The 21,599-nt window shown below is 35.6% G+C and overlaps 1 protein-coding gene across 1 annotated transcript in view; it reads left to right on the forward strand.

Annotated features, from left to right (window-relative positions):
* The window catches only part of FMN2 (formin 2), a 153,722-nt gene that overhangs the window by 57,962 nt on the left and 74,161 nt on the right, over positions 1–21,599 (forward strand). The window contains exon 9 of the mRNA XM_088524283.1: positions 9,145–9,232. Coding sequence (XP_088380409.1) covers positions 9,145–9,232 — 88 coding nt within the window. The remainder of the gene's footprint in view (positions 1–9,144; positions 9,233–21,599) is intronic.

Here is a 21,599-nt window from a genome sequence, read left to right on the forward strand (position 1 = left end):
GTGTTGTAGTTGGTAAAAGTTCATTTTTAACTAAAGTGCTGTGCTGCACACATTACATTATGCTATATGCAATATATTTTCTTTTATGTGTGTATATATAAATATGTTTATGACCTTTTTTGTAAGTGGTACCTGTTTTCAGGTCATAATATTATCTGTAAAGTTGCTTTATTATGTTAATTTCACCCTATGCACATATTGCCTCTGGGTTTTTTTTTTTCTTGATATGATCATCTGCAAATAACTTAAGAATGTATATCTACAAATTCGGAGGCTGACAATATTAAATAAGTAATCCTTCCAAAAAAGGTGAATGTTATAGCTAGCATTGAATGAAGGCCACAGTACAGAATTTTAAAGGAAGAGGAAAACAATGTTTATTTGTGAATGCAACTTTTTAAAGAATATATATATATATAAAATATATATATTCTCATGTTTAGTACTATAACAAAAAGATGTGATTTATTTTACTCTGGTAATATATATATGTCAAATTCTCAGCTGCTGTAAATGTGTGCAGGCTCACTCAATCTTCAAAGACCTTTACAGGCTATATTATAGGTGGTGCAGCCATTGCTACCTATTAAAGTTGTCTGGCTTTTATTATAAGTCACTGTTCCAATCATTTTGCCGGTTGGTCCTCTAGCCTGCCTTTCCCCCCCGGCCCATTGGGCAGACACGTTGGGTGTCTGCCTCATTTTGCTAATGTTAAGAAACTAAAAGTCTGTTTCTCATGTACACATAGTTGCAGGTATTTGAAATATGGAAAAAAGTATCTGATACGTCTTTTATTAGTTGTAAAAAATAGTTCCTTAAATTTGGCCACTCTATTTTAAAACTTAGTTCATGTTGCTTGGGAGGAACTTCAGATGTAATTCTGAAGATTTTTCCTAAGCTTGTCCTGGCAGGTTGGAAAATAAAGAGCAAGAGGAGAGAGGCAAAGGAAGACTAAGATGAATGACTGAGGAGGGAGTGAAGAACTGAGGAGATCTGAGAAGTGGGAATATAGAACCTAAGAGATCTGATTCCTTTTTGCCTCTCCATATGAAGCAATTCCTCTTAGGTCCTGGTTGTAACCTGGGGGAACTCCTGACTTGGGGATTTGTGAGCAAATAGTGTATTTCATCACACTTCCAGAGTTTAATCCGAGCAAAGGATGACACCTTGATTTGAAGCATCCAATTCAACCATGCCATATAGTTACAACACTGATTTTTATTTACGTGGCTGGATAGTGTTTTCAGTAGGGTCCCTTTCCTACCCATCATGGACTGTGTGAAATGAGCAAAAAAATTAATTGAGAATGATGAACTTTGGTTACTTAAATTAACCTGTTAATGTGAGTAAAATTTTATCATTTGCTGCAGCAGTTAAAAACATATAGTGAAGCAGGAAGAAAAATGATAGATAATTAAGGCCATGCACTAAATAATAATGGTAAATGCAACATTAAAAATTTTCTCAGCATGGCGATTACTGGCCAAGGTACAGTGAACATGTTCAGTGGAAAAATATTGTATGTAATCAGAAAATCTTGATATTGTCATCAGTCTAATAGGGACAGGTATATAGAAGGGATTGAAATGAGTTGCATAGATTGATTTCTTCTCAATAGTCATCTTGGATGCATTACTGATGATCATCTGAACCTATTTTTGGAAGAGAATATAGATGCAACTGCAATGAACTTTTCAAGAGCAGAGCATGTGTTTATAATCTATCCTGTAAACGCAAGAAAAATGTTACAGGTATTCTCATATGGAAAGTCCACTATTAATCTGTTGACATTAAGATTTTAATCTTCCCCTTCCACCCCAGAAAATAATAAGTTACTTAAGTTTCACTCTGTTTCAAAAGCTTTAGATGCAAACAAGATGTATCAATAAGAGTATTTCATTAATGATTTCAGCATTTCTGAATTTTTAAGTTGAACACGAAGAAGCCGTAGTAATAGAATACCCCCAGAAATAAAATGCCACACAAAAAAAGGATAAATTGGTAAATAAGATAAATGCCATATTGAGTTAGCAGATAAAAGATTAGTCATGTCTATATATTAAAAAGGAATGACATCAAGAGAAAAACAATTTTCTGAAAAGAAGGATTAGTTGCCTCTGCAAATAGTTGAGGTACTGTCTTAAGCAGCTTTTTCTATCCCCATTTATTGATTTAATAACTCTGTCAATGGCACCACCATTTGTGGGGATTTTATGCCCTCTCCAGAGATACCTCTGGGGTTCTACTGCCACCAAATGTAGGAATCTTGGAAAGATTTGTATGATCTATTATTATTTATACCAGCAAGCAATTAACAAAGTTAATTTAATTTATAAAATTAAATAACAGTTCCTGCTCAGTTTGTAAGGATAATTGATTTTATGTGATGCAGTATGCATGCAACCTCTTTCTCTCATTCTCTTCTTTACATGAATTATTGCATTTTTTGTATTATCTGTAAAGTTCTCTTTGCTACAAACACACTTTTACCTGACTGCATCTATGCACAAAATATCTTGATGTGGTCAAGCTTCCAAGGTTGATGTCTTCAATTAACCACATGCCTTTCTCATTCTTGTTTTTTCTTACTGCTCTCTTTTCTTTGGATTATATATTTGTAAGTGGAAATGCATAAGTATGTGCTTGGCATCATGCAATCATGCAAATTCATCTTGTGCTCTAAGAAGCTGTTTGAGTTTCTCTATTTCATACGTATCCTTACTAATACTGAAAGATTCTGCTAACCATACTCTTGTGGCCTGTATCAGCTGCTGCAGTTTAAAAGCTAACAGATACTGTAACAACAGGAAAGATTATGCCCTTTCCTTAACACAGGGGCCATGCAAAGTGTTTGATAATGGCTTCATTATGTTTCCATATACACTGAAAAACTTTGTTTTCAGTCTAATTTCAGCTTTATTGAAAGTCTTCTCAAAATGGACTTGGGATTAACGTGAGTGGGCTGCAGCTGCTCTGTGAGCTTGAAAGCTGCATATCTAAAAAGCATAAGCCAAATCTTGAATTGCATCGGAAAGCTAGCTGCCATCTTGAGCTGTAAGCAGTAAGATTTTCTGTTCTTACTGTACCTGAAACTCTCCAGTGGAGCCTCCTAGCCACAGCATCACACTTCCATAGGCTGTAGTTCTACATCTTTCAAATACTTTCCTCCCCCTCCTTCTTGCCCTGGATAGATGGGAGGACTGAGCTGATTATCTAATCCTCTTTCGCAGTGCGGTGGCTCAGTGCGTTGTATCAGTAGATGCCATCAAGGGAAAAAGGCAGGCAGAAGATGTGGAGGTAGCAATATATATGTCTTCTCCAGTTTCTCTGCCCTGATTCTGCTGAGGAGAAGAGAAGTAAATATTTAAAATAATCTTTAACATTTGCTCAAACAAACAAGCCCAGACTTCAGAATTAAATGGGAAGAATGGTTTTCACCTTAAAAGTAGAACTTAGTACAATGGATATCAGTTAAAAATTAGAACTTAATGCAGTGATCATGATGGGTTAGTAAAAACGCAATGTAGGTTTTTTTTTTTTTTTTAATGTAATTGTATTTCTATCATATTCTAGCTGGTTTATGAGCAAAATAGATTTTTAGCATGAGTGTGCAAATCAAGCTGCTCATATCAGCTTATTTTATTTGTAGTGAGACATAAAAATCTTTTAAATGAGAGAAATATTCATTTTTGCTGATGATAGGTTAGAATACAGAACTGACTTTTCCTGGTGGTCATGTTTGGACTCTTAGTACTGACTTCAGTACAAACAACAACATGAAAAAAAAAAAAAAAGGCTATAACTGAAAAGATTCATTGGGAGTGTATACCATCAATGATGTACTTTTGGCTATAACTGTATGTCTTCCTTTAAAAGTGAGAACACTAAAGCTTTTACTCATTGTTTTAGTCTTTTTTTTAAAAAAACTTTTTGGGGGAGGTTGTTTTCAAGAACATAGCATGTTTCCCACTAGATATCAGATTTTGTTTTGTTTGTTTCCCCCCGCCCATTCTTCCATTTCACTCTCATCTTGATGTGCTACCTTTTATAAAACTATTTAAGAATATTAATTTCAAATATTTTGGGGCATGGAATATATCTGGCAAGAGTTTGAAAAAATGTGTGCAATGGCTTACCTAATTTGAGTGCACAGTGACAAGATTGTTGAAAGCAGCTTGGCTGACCACCTGTAAAAATTAACTGCTGAGTGCATTGCATGCTGTGCATGAAAATTGTGATTCATGTCCATTTTTATGGAAATTTTGGCTTGTCGGGATTTTATTTTTGAAGAATAGTAGTACTTGAACCCACATTTGCGTTACGTTCTGACAATTGCCAGCATGAGGGCTTTAAATATAGAAACTAACCTGAAGGTAACCTGGTCCTGGTTTAGGGAAAAAGAGGAATAACTACAGTTATTAAGGAATTTAAACTTGCTATTCATCCCCACTCAAGTCGTTGATATTAGGAGACTCTGATTATTTTTAAAGAGAGGATCATTCTACTCTGTTGATCAGTCTCCTGCTGAGGAACACAATGCTTATTTTACTTATTACTGTATATCTGAATCTAAGCAATCTGAATAATTTTTCATCTAATGTCATAACAGGAATATTAACTAAGGCAACAATCTAGTAGTAAAGGATTCCTTCTATGGTAACAGTTTTATGGTATTTTAGTGATAAAACAACATAAAAGGACATGAACTATTTATTATCCACGGAGTTGAAAGCATTCTTTATGAGACTAGTGTAGGGGGATAGATGGAAAGAATGAAGGACGAATGAGAAGTTTAATCTTGCATAAGCATGAAAATGTAGCATCCATAAACTGGCAGATATGTCTGTGGCTGTACTAATTGCATTGCATGACACCAAGTTGCATTTAGAAGTGTTTGGTGAAGAGTGGCTTTTTTTTTTCTTTGATACATTAAGTGTCTTTCTCTATACTGTGCGAATCCTTAATTGTGAAAGTAGCCAATTAGTTTACAGCATTGATTTCAGCTTTGGCAGGTTTAAGGAAGGAGGTGAGGTGGTGCTGCAAGTTGCACTTTGTAGCTGATGTTCTGTGGTAAAAGCTGAGTTCAGTTAAATCAGTGTGTACAATTGACAGGGGTATGCTGATAGGTGGGTGTCATAAACCCACCTATCACCCATTCTTCCTTTTTAAGTGTTAATTCTAAATATTTGATCTCCTCTTGTACCAAAATGTCCTTACTATTTGAAATAGTTCCTGTTTTCCCTATCACAGTTGCTATTATCAGCTGAAAGTTATTTCTGGATATACTTAAAAATAACTTTGAGAGCACAGTATTTTTCTGTTACGTTTGTAGAGATGGACATATTTACATGTAAATGATTTGCTGGGTCCTGTACTTTGTTTGCATTTTTCACATTCAGTAGGAAAGAACTGTTGTCACAAGGCCTAGCCAAAAGATTACTTCATTGTTGCCTTGATCTAGGCTCTTAAGGTCATGGTGGGAAGTTGAGGTTTCTACATTCTCTCTGCAAAAGTTATATTTTTACAGTGAAGTTTCCAGCTATGACCTTTTTATAATGTACAGTAGTTTTCCTAACAAGTGAGAACCATGGGATAATTTTGCTTAATGCTAGCAGTGAAAATCAGAACCAGAAAGAGAGCGTCATTGCAAAATTCCATGCATTAACTAAATATTATTCTGGGGAAAGAGAATCTTTGTATTTTTGCTTCAGGGTTCTCATCAAACATGTGTCTTGCATTACCTTTTGCTAAATATCTTTTTGACTGTTTTGCTTGTGTTAAACAATCAGGAACAAATTTGGCATGTAGTTTGTTTACTGCTTAACAGTGAGGACCACTCAACAATTAGAAAGTTTGTCCTAGACTTTAGGCTGCAGATAATATCTCTAGCTTCCTTTTTATTTATTTTTTTAAAATTTGTTTTAAATAGAGTTCCAGAGTCCAAAGTAAAAAGGAGCTGTGTATTGTGACTGAGACTGTTAGATCTTGTGGAGATTGAATTTATCAACCTTTTGTTGTTCCGCCTTTAAATGGCGTCACTAGTCTGTAGCCTGTAGGCCTAGACTGTGCAGCTGATTTATTTTATTGTTTTATTTTTAAATGTGGGAATTGCTTTAGGCATTTATGGTAATATTCATATTTTCTGAATTAGTATTGTGTTATTACGACCGTTCTATTGGAGGAAACTATAGTATTCATGCAATTTTCTGAGATGAGAATGAATGCATAAAGATGAGGATAAAAAGCTAACATAAAATCTCCTTTTTAAATACTGCCAGAAAAAAAATGGTATTTGCTATATAAAAACACTTTCTTGCTGTTCTGCAGCCCATTCACCTGACAGTCTTGCTTTTTACTATGTCTGTTCTTCATAATTGTGGCAGCAAAGGCAATCTCTCCTTGTCAGGGATAATGCTTTTATTCCCTGATTACTGTGCAAGATATGACTCTCAGCAAATAATTATTCTTATTCCATCAATTCACTTTCGGCAGGGGGGGCGAGGGGGAAGGCAACTTTTTTCTTTTTCCTTTTAACTTTTAGACTGTAGTCCTTTGGAATGTAGGATTCAAAGGGATTTAATAAGCCACTAAATCTTTTCTTCTCTGTTGGTCCCCATATCTGCTGACATGATCTCAGTTAGTCCTCTGAGCTATAGGTTTGAGTATGCCGGTGATGGGTGGAAGAAACAGTGGTTTCATATAAAGTGCTTTCACAACTTTGTAAGGTACTGGTATATGGATCAGTGAGATCAGTAAAAGTAGAAGAGATTAAGAGATTCCATAGGTTCCTCTGGATTCAGATTCAATCATCCAAGTAGATTCAGGAAAGGCTCCAGCTGACCCTTGCTCCCTGGGTGTCCAAAAGGGCAATAGTTCTGTCGCGTTTGGAAAGGTCAAGGTTGTGGTCTCTCACTTGATGCCAGTTACATTCACATCCGAGTACGTGTGCAATATTCTTTGGGGAAAGGCAAATTTTACTCTCTAGGAGCTTTTTAATTTTTCTTTTCCCTGGCCGAAGTAGTAGTCAGGGGAAAAAAAAGTTGTATTTTTAATTCAGTTCTCTTGAATGACAAGAATGGTACAAACTAATTCCAGAGGAGTTCTTGCCAGTGCTTTGTACATACTGCTATTTTCTTATATGTCTTTTGGAATATTTCTGAATTCCTTTTAACTTTCTTTTTTGTCACTTTGAAATATTTTTCTGGTTCAAAATAAATGCTATAAAAGACTCTCTAGATGACAGCAAGCTTAAGTTGTTTTATCATTGTTTCTGAGATGTTTTGGACTTGAGCAAAAGTATTAATGGTGGAGATTGGAATCAACAGTTTCCACAACAGCCTCATCTCAGAGTTTAGGCTTACATAAGATTTAGATGTTCCATTTAAAATTCATGTGGAGTGATAGCATATTGGAAGGAAAGTGTGGGATATCCTAATTTTCTTTTTCTTAATTGTGATGGTTTTCCCTTTGAAGTTAAAAAGTCTGACTATCATATCCTTGATCTGTAAACTGTTTTTGTTTTCAGTTCATTTGACTTCAATTTTTAAATTTCTAGCAGTATATTATATGGGTTAGACAGCCGTGTAGGGATTTCTTGCTTATTTGTACTGATTGCATCAGTAGCTGTGGCTTGAATTTAAGACTTTACCCTTGTGAGCAATAGTTACGGCCTGTTTTGTTTCTGAGTTCCAGCTTGTTCAGTTCTTGAGCAGAATGCTGTACTATGAGAAAAGCATGATGAATTACCTGACACACTGATATTTATGACAGCTTAAGGAAAAAAAAAATAGTATTAATAAATGAAATGACTAAGTGCATACCTAGCCACTATGCTAACCTCACAAAACCTATACTGCAAGCACCTAGAATTTCTCGAGTTCCTATTACTGAGCAGTCCTAGTGGCAGAGTACTGGGCCAAGCCTTCACTTCTTTCCAACTACCGCTCAAACTTCAGCCTACCAACAGGTATGGGCTCATGTGAAGACTTAATGAATCCAAAGTGGTGATACCACATGGAAAATGTCTTGTGGGTACTTCTATGGAATTAAGATGTGAATTAGATTCAGATTATTTATTCTGGCTAAATTTATTCTACATTTTCTAATGATTTGTGAAACTATTTTTTCCAGTCGGAGAGTAGGTGATAGAGCATCTTGATGATAAGATATAAGCCATGTGAAAAAAATGCACACTACCTGGCTGAAACTTGAAAAGAATTGTCACTTGCTGTTCTAACTGTCTGAGTTGTTTTTTCCAAATGCTCACAAATAACAAAGGTTTTCTTCAGGGTGCTTAGTACAAGGTAAAACACAGCAATGTGAGTAGATTAAATATAGCCTCTTATCCACATAACAGCTGTAGCCCTATACAGTAAACTTACTGTAGTTTTCCAGATAAAATCATTACTTGTTTCTCTTTGCAGTGGTATAATATTTACAGTAAGCTGGATTTAAATAGCTTAGAGATGTATGAAATATAGTCTATGAATTACTTGTTGCTTTTGTGTTTGCAAAATAAATATGTACAAAATTATGTTTTAGTGGCTAATTTTAACCCACTGGAGCAAAATGTTTTGAGAGCATTTCTTTCTTATTTTAAAATGAAAAAGCTTAGAGTAGTTTTGTATTGCCTAAAAGTGATCAAAGCAAATGCCAATATGTACATGGTTATTTTGTTTTTTAAATAAAATTGATATTGGTGCCTAATACTTCAAGCATTTAATAAAATACAAATTCTCACAGTTTTAGCTTACATCAAAGATGAAAATTATTGTGTGGTTTGTGGAAACTAAAGCAACTCCCAGATAGACGCATTTGGAAATTTTTTATGTGGCAGCCCGTTTCATATGCTCAGTAACACCCATGTGAAGTTGAAAGTGTGCATCCTAATGAAGGATGAAGGCTTGGGGGAGTCTTGTAGTGATTCCGTTAGAATTAAGATTCAGCTAGATGACGTGGTTATCTACACTTTCTGATGGTTTCATGCAGCAGAAGCACCCTTGGCAAATAATAAAATTAAGCATTTTGAGGCATAGAGATATACATATTACAAGGTACTGTTTCTTGAATTTGTTACTAATAATGCAAAATATCTCATAATGTTTTCATGCAGGTGAATACTAATGGATGGGTTTCTTTTGGCAGGTTGTCAAGTTGTTAAGTAACAAAAGATCTCAAGCTGTTGGAATACTAATGTCTAGCCTTCATCTAGACATGAAGGACATTCAGCATGGTAAGTGAAATAAGTATTGTTGATTTTAGTTCAGATTGGATTGTTGATAATCTGGAAATTTCAATTATTTCCATCTTTTCATTTGATTGCAAAATAAATTTGAATAATATGAGAGCATTTTTAAGCTTTATTTTTCTGAAAACAGTTTATTCTGACATTAATCTTGCTCTTTGTAATATTGTATATCCTTATAGAGTATAGAAGATGAATCAGTTGAATATTAGCTGTTTATTTGCAGAAGTGCCACTTATAGTTCTTGGCATCGATTAGATAAATCATGTGAGACTTAGAGTCTTTGATTTTGGTCTTTCTGAGGAAGAAAGTTTGATGCACTGGGTGTTGTAATTCAAGTATTGCCAGGAGATATCCAGAAATGTGAATTATAAGAGTTAATTGATTTGCTGTGTAAAGTAGTTCCTATATGTGGTTTAGCACAAACTGTGTAGTTCTTTCATCTTCAGCAGCTTTTCTTAGGGGGAGATATTTTGGAGGGAGTGCAGTAGTTTTTGCATTTATGCTAAGAGACAGTAGTGCAAGAAGGTGAAAAGTGGAACTGCCTTTATATTCGGAGCATCCGTTATGTTTCCCAATGGATTTGGATAGATTTGAAGCAGATTGAATTATCTTGTGAAGTGCCAGCCTATCTATTAAAGAAATGTGGTTTTAAGTAAAACACAGACTTCATAAATCACTGAAACATCTTGTGAACTTTCTAGGCTACGTATTTACAGCTGTGGATTCAGTTTACTATGATTTTCTTTTTTCTGTGGAATTATTCATTTAAAAAAAAATCCTTAGTGCACTATAGCAGCTAGTGAGTAATCCTTAATCATAATTTTAAGTTTTTTATTAAATTGTTTTGATGGTTAGTAGACTTCCTCAATCTGAAGCACTTAAGATGGTAGTCATAGAGCAAGGCGCCAGTACTGGCGCCAAGAAGTACTCGGTATTTCCAAAGCTGGCAGATGTAGTTCAGTTAAGTCATAGAGCAAAATCTGAAAACAATGATATGGTCCTTTCCTTCAGTCAAATATTCAACTTGGTTTCAGTTAATAATGAGAACCTTATGAACAAAGGAGTCCGCCTAACATCTGTGTCTGTGGTAAAGCCAACACAAGTTCATTGAAAATTTGCTTGCTTAACATGCAACACTAACAATAACATGGCATGAATGTCAGTAGTTGAAGGGGTCAAACAATATTATGCTTAACCTTTATCCTGTTACAATATTAAGCACACATGATCATGTGTAAGAGCTATGTACAGATTCTGTGTATTCCTTTAGTAGCTTTTAGTGCTCATAGTTCCACACAGTTCAGAAGTCACTGATGTAACGAGCATGTAAAAAACTCTTATCTGATGGGGCAGCTTGTGGAAATGGTTGGAAGACCACAGTGTTAAAAATTATTTAGAACATAAAGTAGGAATAGAGGAAAAGAGGTGTGCAGTAGCAAACAAATTTGCATGGTGGAAGCAATGGTGGAATGCAAATAAATTTGCATGATTTTGAGGTCTCACAAGAACATTTCTGACATCCGTAACTCCATGCAGGACACTGAGAGTGACCATAGAACATGTGGAAGAAAACGTAAAATAGCAAGCCTAAGAATTTAGCTTCACACATTCAATGCATGCACTATTTTTACTTGCTTTTTAGACAAGTAAGGATTTTATCTATTTCGTTAAGTTTGATTGTTCACTAGTTTTTCTGCTGCGGTATTGAATGTTCTAATGAGAAAGTACTATTGGAAAATTGAAACGATACTAAAATAAATGGCTGGATATGCTTACTACGTTACATAAAGATTTAGGAGGTGTGACAGTTGTGACACAAAAATGTGATCAATGTTCTCTGTCCTGTCAATGTGCTTCATGAGTTTTTGCTGTTTCATACACAATAAAATGTATATTTACTCATCTCACAATACAAGAGATTTCTTTTGTGAATTTAAAAGGCATTCAAACTTTTTTTTTTTTTTTCCTCTCTTCTGTCAACTTGTGGTAATAGGCCACTTCTTTTATAGTCATTCTTGTAAATATTCCTCATATTACATAAAAGGCATATCTGCGGAATGCAGTGGTAATGTAAATTGCAGAAGAATTGTAAATGGATTTTTGACTGGCCTTAGGAAAAAACCCAGAGAGAGAAGCTTTCAATGGAGTGCTGTATTGGGTCCATTTCTTCATTCGCATGCTATTGTGTTTTATTTTTCTGATGAATTAGATGAATTTCAAAATGTTACAGGAACAGAAGGGAGAACAACTGTGTTGGGTATGAATTCACTGAAATTAGGATTGCAAGATTTAATCAATATTTAACTGAAGTACTTAAAATAACTTGAAACCTGGGTAAATGCTGTATTTAATTTACTGGATTTTTTTTTTCTTTTAAAATACAAACCACTGAAATATTGTCTACAAAATATACTCTTTGAAAAGCTGTTTTGGAATCTCAAAACTTTGGATAATTTATGATATATTGTTGACTTTGTCATCTTCTTTTATGTTTATGATCTTATGAGTGTGATGGCATTTTGTGAAAGGTTTCAGAATGTACAAATATATGCCAGATTGACTATTGCTGTTGTTTGTTCCTGTTGATGATAGCATTGTTAAGTGGCTTCTGGTAGAGCTATGTTTATTTTTATTATTTATTTATTTACTCCTTGCTTTGAAATAGATTTGGTAAGACAGCTCCCATATCCTAAAAGGTGGAAGGAGCAGCTTTAATGAGCAGACCATATTTCTACCGAATCCTGTTACGGCTTTCTAGTAGTGCTTTAAAGTTGGGTAGGCTGTTTTTTGTTGTTAATCGGGTGCTTTAGTAGATTCTAATTCCTAACAGGATTTCAACTATTTTTTCCAGTCTAGGCTAGAATTTTAAGAAATAGTGTCTTTAATCCCTGTGCAATTACTCTGCATTATTAGTTGCTTCAGTACAAACCTAAGTCCTCTTCTCAGCATTTCCCTGGTCTCACACAAGTTCTTACTGGTGCCTGTTTCTTAAATCTAGCAGCTTTGTGAAGTGGTTTATCCAGGACTTCTGCATGCTTTTTAATTTTCACTATACCACTCATATTCCTCATTCATCCTATCCAGTAATCCATTTCTGGTTGCAATATAGTTGCAACAGGCTGTTGATACAGCCAAAGCTTGGGAAAGACCAAACACTTCTGGCTTTTTTTTTTTTTTTTTGTCTTAGATTTTCTTTCAAGGCAGAAGGCTTTTATTGTAACCTTAGCTCATCTTTTTAATTAATTTTATAAAACTTCACAGATACAGCTTGTGTCAAAATTGGAGCTAAATCAAGATTTCTGTTACCAGCATATAGTAATGGATTTTATTTAAATTAGGTTTTCTAGTGATTAACATAGATAAATATTTGAGTGACTAGCTGGTTGCTCACTGATGAAGAGAGAAATAAAACATGAATCTGCCTTCTTACTACTCTAAATGTGCCCCCTTTCAGTTTCTAGCTACTAGATGGATGGAAGGTGCCAACTGGTGTTGTAAAGATCTTCCTTTTGTTTTTAAGCTATTGTGGATATTACACGTGCAGTAACCACAGCAAGAGAGAGAGAACCTCTTTTGTGTGAGGGGCAAGAACCAGGGGGAAGTTTTAGTTAGTGGTGATTTTTCCTCTGTGAGGCAGCACAGTGTGCAGAATTTGATACACTACTAAGAAAGAATATTATAGCAAAGAACATAATAGGAAAAGTAGTTATGGAGAGGCAAGGAGGTTCATCTAACAGTAGATAAAGCACAACTTTTTTTATCAGGATTTGAGATTACATGTTTGAAAACTGTATTTGTGGCAGACCATGTAAGAGAAATATTACTTTGCACAACAGGAATGTGCTGTGTCTTCAATAGGAAAGACTGGTGTGCAGAGAGTGAAAATGCTGATGTCGTTAGTGAGAAAAATAAGTCTTTATTCTTTAATATGTAGCTATTAGTGACAGAGAAACAGGGGCAAATACTTGTTTCATTTCATTATTTGACTGCCCACACTGAGACACTGATCCATAAAATTATTATAATTGTATTAATTGCAGGTTAATCACTAGTCTGAATTTTTTATTTATCAAATCGTGTTTTATACAAACACTTAAAATTCTGTAAGATTAGGGCTTTGGTCCCCACTCTAATGCCTGCCCCCCAGCCTATATCTAAATTCTTCTGAGATCTGAAGACCAAGAAAAGATCTGTTGTGTGGTATTTTTCTCAATGCTGTGCACTTGCCTTGATCTTTACATCATAACCTTTGCTCTTTCTTCTCTAGTTCTGTCCAGCTTTCTACTACTGTATGATATAATGGCCACTATTAGTTTGCTGATTTCACCTTTTATTTGCCTCTGATTTATTTTACATGCACCTACCATTAAATTATCAATAAAGGAAGCAATGGCATATGCAAAATGACTTTTGCGAAACAAGTGTGGGTAGGTGGGTAACATGCTGACACTGGTTGTGCGTGCTGCCATAAATGTTTGTATTGCCTGGATGCCATGGCCATGCTGTACTTTGTGCTGCCCAGTAGGCCAAGCAATTCGAGTCCTCATCTGGTCCCTGGTACTTGGGGCAGGGAGGGAGGAAGGACAGCTAAGGCTGCTGTCATGGGGGACAGGTCGTGAGGATGGCATAGGCTCCTGGGCTGGGGATGAAGCAGTCCTGAATGCTAAAAGTGTACCTCAAGTCCACTTGCTGTACCTGAATTCTAGTTCAGTGAGCAAAGGCCAGCAAGGTAGTAGCAGCAATTGTTAAGGGAAAATATAATCTCTGGTGTTGTGTCCTCTGAGCATTCATGGGAAACATCACGTCAGTATTTCTGTCCTTCATTATCACCAAAAAGGGAACTGTATGTTTTATCTGATGCTTATTCAAAATTTATAACTGAAATACAACTTTTATAGAGACAAATATTAATTTAGTATAATGAAAAATACATTTTTAAGAAATTAGGGATTTTTGAATGGGGAAAATTATATTGAGTTTTTTCACAATATTTGAATCAGCAGTGACTAATTGTTGCCACATTGGATAGTCGGGGTAATTAAAGATTTTCCTTGTTGTAAAGAACATATGAATATAATTTAATAGAGAAGTTTTGTAAGAAATGTAAGAGCTCTAATATCATTGTCTGCTGTTTCAGCTTTTTTTTTTTTTCTTGGAAGTCTGATTAAAACATTGAGAGAAAAGTTTTACGAAAGTTCTGCTCTTGCAAAATAAAACTTCAGTGCCATTTCTTTCATACTGTGCAGTTTCTGATAAGATGGATGATTAGGAAATCTGAAGTATAAGAGCTGTAACAAAAAGCTTGCTGTAAGTAACAGTAACACGCAGAAAATGGGAGGGAGAAGTTTAGGAGCACCTGCTCTCCTTTTCACAGCAGGAATATGTTTCAGTGGCCACAGTTAACATTGTTGCTGAAATTGCAGGGATTTTAACATTACAAAAATTGAACAGCTTATTGCAGTTTATTAATTAAGACTTTCAAATAGCTGCAGTTGCACATCTTCCTTTTTATTAAGTTGAAAGATTTTGAAGAAAAAGATGCTCACCACAATTCATTTTGTGATTTATTCGTGTATTTGCTAAGATTAAATGCTTTAATATGCACTCTAAGATATATATATATATATATATATATATATGTATAACAGTTCAAATCTAAAGTAAATCCAAAGTAATGAAGTTTAAAAGTTGAAAGGTCGGAAGGCAAATCCATAGTTTTTGCGCATTCAGTATATCACTTTATTTTTATTATTTTTTTCCTTACCATTCCTCATTTAAAGGATATTATTAAAAGTGTGTGCTATACTTGATCAAATGATGATCCATCTAACTTAGCACCTGATTTCCTGTGTGGATGGCAATTGACCACTCATTATGTAATTTTATAGATCTCTGTTTCATCTTCTTACAGTAGTTGTCTTTACAAAATGAAACGTTTTTGGAATGACTTTCATATGCAGATTCTATTTTTTGATTGTTCTCATCACTCGTCTACCATCCGTATTTGTTTTGCTTCTTATTTCAAATAAATCACAGAATCACAGAATGGTTGAGGTTGGAAGGGACCTCTAGAGTCCAACCCCTCTGCTCCAGCAGGGACACCTAGAGCACGTGGCACAGGGTGGCATCCAGGCGGGTTTGGAAGATCTCCAGAGAAGGAGACTCCACAGCCTCTCTGGGCAGCCTGTTCCAGGGCTCTGTTGCCCTCACAGTAAAGAAGTTCTTCCTCACATGGAGATGGAACTTCCTGTGTTTCAACTTGTACCCGCTACCCCTTGTCCTGTTACTGGCCACCACGGAGATGAGTTTGGCCCCATCCTCACTACATTCTCCTCTCAGGTACTTATGCTTATTGATCAGATCTCCTCTCAGTCTTCCCTTTTCTAGGCTAAACAGGCCCGGCTCGCTTAGTGTTTCGTTATAAGATAGATCCCTTAATCATCTTGGTAGCTCAAATGAGGTGACTAGAGCTGAATTTTCAAGCTCTTTGTATACGATATGCCTATGCCATAGTATCTATCTTTGCTTTCATTCTCCTTTTTTTTCCTTAGTATTACTGACATTGTTTTCCTTTTAACTATGGCCGATTATTGAGTTTATATTTGCAAAGAACTGTGAAAAAGCATAATTTATTGCAGAGTTGCTCATTTTGTATCCATTACTGTGTATGTATAGGTTAGGTTGTTTTTGGCTAGGAACTTTACTTTACATGTATTAAATACTGAATATTTGAGAGAGAAGATGTTTGCAGGCAACTTTTAGACTGTCCAACTTTCATCATTTGCCAACATTATTACCTTATATTCATCAAGCAGTAAAGGAAATGGTGAAGTACTAATTAAGACTCCACAGCTACTTGAAAACTATTTACTTTATAGTTGTTTCTTAATTTTTAAAGTAGTTATTTTTAATCAGGGTAGATCTTTGCACTCATTCCAAGATAATATATATATTTTTTTAAATCTTAGATAAGGATTGTAAGACTCCTTTGTAAATCCAACATCACTGTGATCACTCTTATGACTTTGTTGAGGAGTTTTAGTCAATTTATTGCACGAGTATCAACTACAAAATGATATTCTGTGTATCTCTTAAATTGCATCACATTTATTTTTCTTTTTTTTTTAAAGCTGTTCTTCCACATAATACATTGAAATTTTCCAGGCACAGAGGTGAGACTAACTGGTATGTAATTTACAGAATCATCTCTAAAATCCTCTTAAAAGTTGCATTTGTATGTTCTAAAGCCTGTTCAGTTTGAGACAGAGCCTAAAGTGCAGCACTTGGAAAGTATAGTTCTGGTATAGGATTCTCTTTGATCGTTTTCTGTAGTAGTGAATCCTAAAGCAAGTTTAATTTTTCTGAGTCTCTTTCATGCTACAGTTACACCTAGATTATCTGTGTGCCCAACTGTCTCCTGTCAGGATTCTTACATTGGATGTTCCTGAAAATGATTTTATTATTAACTTTGTTTTTGTTTTTAGTCCTTACTTATCTTGCCCTATAAAGGCTCTACAATTAACTTGCAACAACTTTGTTGTTGTTGTTTTGTTTTTGTTGTCATTATTTTTTACTTACTCTGTATGTCCCAATACCTCTCCAAAGGATGTGAAAAGATTAGGAAAAGACCATGTGCTTTTGATATTCTTTCTTGATTTTTTTTCCTCTGAATGTCTGATATGGTGTCTGTAAGCTTCCTTGCCACCCACAAACTTTTTATCCTTTTGACTGGCTTCTCATTTTTATATAATTCCTCCTTCTGATGTTTAAATTTTGTGGTGGTGTTTTTTCGAAATCTTTTTCTCTTGCCAGTAGAGATTTCATTTACGACCACAATGGCCTCTTCGAATGACTTGTACACTATTTGGAAGCAGATCAAGGATTTCTTCTCTTTTGATATTTCTGCCTACATGCTTTGAGAAGTAGTGCTTACAATATCCAAAGTTTTGGTCTCTGAATCTTTTGTCTCAACAACATATTTAGCAGCTAAAAATCTTGGGTTATTGTGATTTTGATGTTGTTTATTATCTTATGTCTTCATCGCCATTATCAATATCTTGGTTGAATGATCTGTAATAGGGTACTAGCTGTGTGGGATTTTAAGGGATGGGGGGTTGTGTTTTCTTTTTGTTCTGTTTTCCTGTTTTGGGATAAAGTCCCTCAGCAGGGATTGTGGAAGAACAGTTGCAATGTATTGTTTTGATCTAAACTGACTCATATTTCCTTCCATACCCATTGCCATTTTTCTGCAGTAACCACTTAGGCTCCATGTGTTTTCATGGGCAGGACACCCATTACCTTCTCTCATCACATTTGAAATGGCCACTAAATCAATTGATTATTATGCATTTACGCACTGCAGAGAGGGTTTTAATTAAGAGTCTGTCAACAGTATAGAAGCATATCACATACACAGCTTTGACTTGAGCACAGCTGAAGAAATAAGTAAGCTATTTGGGACTTTTTCTCTCCACTCACTCATCGCCTTTACTTTATCCCTGGTTTTCCTTCTGCAGAATTTTCTACAGAATTTTTATCTATGCCCCTAGTGGGCATCATGCCCTGCTGTCCCCCACTGTTCCCTGTCCCTCCAAGCGTTAGTTGAGGAGGGTCCTTCCACATTAAGGCCTTTGTAGCTCCTAGCCCTGAGCTCCCGGCTCCGCAGTCCCCGCAGCAGAGGGCAGCCGTGGACCGCACTGCCCACGGGCTGCCGAGTGCCCACGGCTGGGCCGCTGCTCCCCGTGCCGCTGCTGCGGCCTGTACTCCGGCCTGGTGACGGTGGCACCTCCCACAGAGCTGCCCCGGCCTCTTTGCCAGTGCCCCAGGGCCTATGCCATCTCGTGGCTTCTTGTTGCTTTCCAAATTTGGCAGGGGTACTGCTTCTCAACGTGCTGGTCACTTGGGGAATGCGCTCTTTAAAGGTTCCAGGTATAAGGAAGGGAAGGGATGCGGCAAGCTTTGAGGAGTGGTTTGCTGCTGCATCCGTAGTAGACAGTAAGAAGCCACACACTTACATTGCAGCAAGGGAGACTATGGTTACATGTGAGAAAATCTTTTCTACTGTAAAAATGCTAAAGTATTCAGTTTGAGAGCAAGCTTTTTCTCACGCCAGTGGCATAGTAGCAGTGTTTCTGTACCTGTCACTTGTGTGGTTTATCACTTTATACAGAATCTGTAGATGCGACATTTTGCTTGTTCTGCAATTCCATAGGAAATCTTGCCATGCAAAATATGTTCATGACGCTTTTGGTTTTGCTTCTGTAACAGGCCCTATTTCCTTGAGCTACTAATGCTAGCTTTTTGAGAAACACTCTACAGCATAAAAAATAACAGACCTTAAAGTGCAAATATGCAGTCTTCTGCCCTTTGTTATCACGGTATTGTGATTTGAATTAGTAAAGCTGAGTCATGTCATTTGCCTAGCCAAAAATCTTATTGTATTGTTTTCATAGTCCTGACACTTAGAAAATGCACCAAGTATCACAAGAGCATTACTTCATTTTTTTTTAAAGCCTCTGTATCTCTTTAATGCCGTAATTTCAGAATATTTGGTGAAAGGCTTAATGTGTGTTAATATGATGAAATATGCACGGTTTACTCAGTCTTCAGAGAGGACAGACATGTAGAATACTATGCTACATCTAAACTGCTCTCTACTGTGCCAAGAGTAAAATTTTGGTTAGATTAGGAGAAGGAATTGGGAGAATATAACTTCATTGTAGTGAGATATTACCCATCTGACAGAAGGAAATGGCAGCTTTTTTGTGTGTAAAGAAAAAAAGAAATCTCCCAAATATTTTGCATTATAGTTCTTGAGCAAGCATATTTGTATTTGGACTTGTGGATTGAAAGAGTTGCCACATAGACATATGTAGATAAATATGGTCTTACTCTGTCTGTTCCTTGAATCATTGTAAGCTTCCATGTAGTATTTTCCAACTAGTTCTACTAATACAGTTCTATTAATATGTTATTAATTACTACTGTAATTAGGTATACTAGTATAATTACTAATATATTAGTAATTCTGTCCTTTGACCATCACAATTACACTGTCTAGTATACTAGTATGCTAATACCACAGTTAGCTTGTGGAACTCACCGAAGTAACATTATTGAAATAGAAAAGGAAAAGCATTTAAGCATATGTACATCTAAAATAATTGCTAATTGTTAGTACAATTAATAGTATGTTAGTAATTATTAATATGATACTGATAATATTCTAATATCACATACATTTGATTAGCTTGGACCCTAAGCAAGGAAAGCTTACTTCTGCCTGGAAATGACTTTGGATGTCCACAGAGCTAAAAAGAACTTCCAGTAAATTATACTAAAAAATATTAAAGGGTAACAATGTTCTGTACAGTTTGTGTAAATGGTTTAGGTTTGTTGGTGTTAAAGAAGACAGTAGAGTTCTGAGAGATTAGCAAAATAATCAAAATATCAGGCATAGCTCAGCTCTAGATTTTGGAAGTTAGAAAGCTGTATTCAGTAGCCAGACTAAAGGAATGTTTGAGTCATGTAATTCTGCCCACTAATTTCTGGCTCAAGCCATTAGTCTGTATAAATATGAGCATTTTAGCAATATAAATGAGTTTGAGTTCCAGCTGAAATTCTGACCCTTCAACCTTTTGCTTCCTTTGAAGTCCCTGATAGTTTTGCCGTTGACTTTGGTGAGTCTAGGATTTCATACAAATACTTTAAGTGATGGAAAAGTCAATGTATCCCTTGAAATGTTGTTCTAAAGGTTAATTTCCCTCTCTTCTAACAGTATTTTTTCCATAGGGAATTTTTCAGATTAACTTACATTCTTTTCTGGTTTTGATCTGCTAAATTACAGAACCATCTACTTCCAAACATCATCTCATGCAGGTACTCATAAACTGTAATCAGGTTGCCTCTTAACTTTCTTCTGTATAAGCTAAGTAGATTAAGTAACTTAGCAGTAGGGCAAATTCTTGAGACTCAGGTTGTTCTGATCTTTCTTTTGATGGTCTCTGTGATAGTCCATTAGCTATACCTTCTAATTCAAAGATTGTCCTGTTTTCTAGACTCTCCTTGACAGACAGTGCATGTTAAATTAGTGGTTGTTCATATTGACAATTATTAAGAGGCTAATCAAGACAGTTCTTTGTGTGAGTTGGCCTTCTATGAAAAAATCAGCCTTCTTACTAACATCACTACATGGACTTCAGTGAGAATTAATAATCATTTTTAATATCTTTTCAGTGTTGGTAAAGATACTTAGTTGGAGTAAGCTGAGCACCGATTCGTATGGAAATTTAGGATACTTTTATTTGTGGTAAGGTTTCATGAGCTGTTAATTTTCAGTTCCATGAGTTAAGCAGTTTACCACTCAATTTTGATACTTAAAATTATTTTATGCAATTATTCTTAGTTGCTCTACCCAACACCTGTAGTGCCAGCTATAAATAATAGGCTAAACGTGGGTAAATTCAGAGCCCAGAAGCTAAGCTTGTTTGTTAGATGCTTAAAATGGAGTCTTCTCAGCATAAGCCCTTGCTTTCTTTACTTTGAATTACTCTAATGCAAGTAGATTAAATGAAATTAAACCAAAAGACAGAATGTTCAAATTCTAAAAGAAAATGCGTCATTAAAAGTCTGAAATAGTTTGAGGCCCTAAGACTTGCTTGTGATACAGAAATTGCTAACTTTTTCCAGCTATATTCACTAAGATATGCTACTTGAATCTGCAAAGTTTGATTTGCTTACATGCTTTGACCATGACAGTTGCACCGTCTTGTGAACTAGCATGCTAGAGCTGCAGTTAGTCTATGGAACTCACTGAAACTCACTGATGCAATAGGAATAGGAATGGTAAAGCATTAAAATGTAGGTGCATTGAAAAGTGAAACACTAACACATGAGGAATCCAGACTTTATTTCACTTTGTTCACAAATACAAAGCTATAAGTTGTACCTGCTTGAAGACACGCTAATGCACAAGTTATATCCATGCATGTGTGCTTTGCAGCTGATCTGCCTGTGTAGTTTGACTTTATAGTGCATGCACTGTAAATATATCCTGTCACATAAATGTCCCAGAAATACGTTCCTCAGATATGTTCTAATACTCTTACTACTAAGAGTAGCATAGTTAATAAGCAGTTTCCCTTAGATATCCTCTGAACAGATTGTTGGTGGCACAGAAATGGTGCCACCAATGGTGCAACAGAAATGTTGGTGGCACTTTCAGAAAGTACAGAAATTTGGTACAAGCTGATACTGAAATACATAGTAATTAATATGGTTTCTGTATAGCAGTAGTTTTATTTACTGCAGCAGGATTTCTTGCATGTAAAATATATTCATATGCCAATGATTA

Source organism: Tinamus guttatus, unplaced genomic scaffold, assembly GCF_059628265.1.
Source record: "Tinamus guttatus ecotype Peru unplaced genomic scaffold, ASM5962826v1 Tinamus_guttatus_pri_ptg000208l, whole genome shotgun sequence".
NCBI classification, from domain to species: domain Eukaryota; kingdom Metazoa; phylum Chordata; class Aves; order Tinamiformes; family Tinamidae; genus Tinamus; species Tinamus guttatus.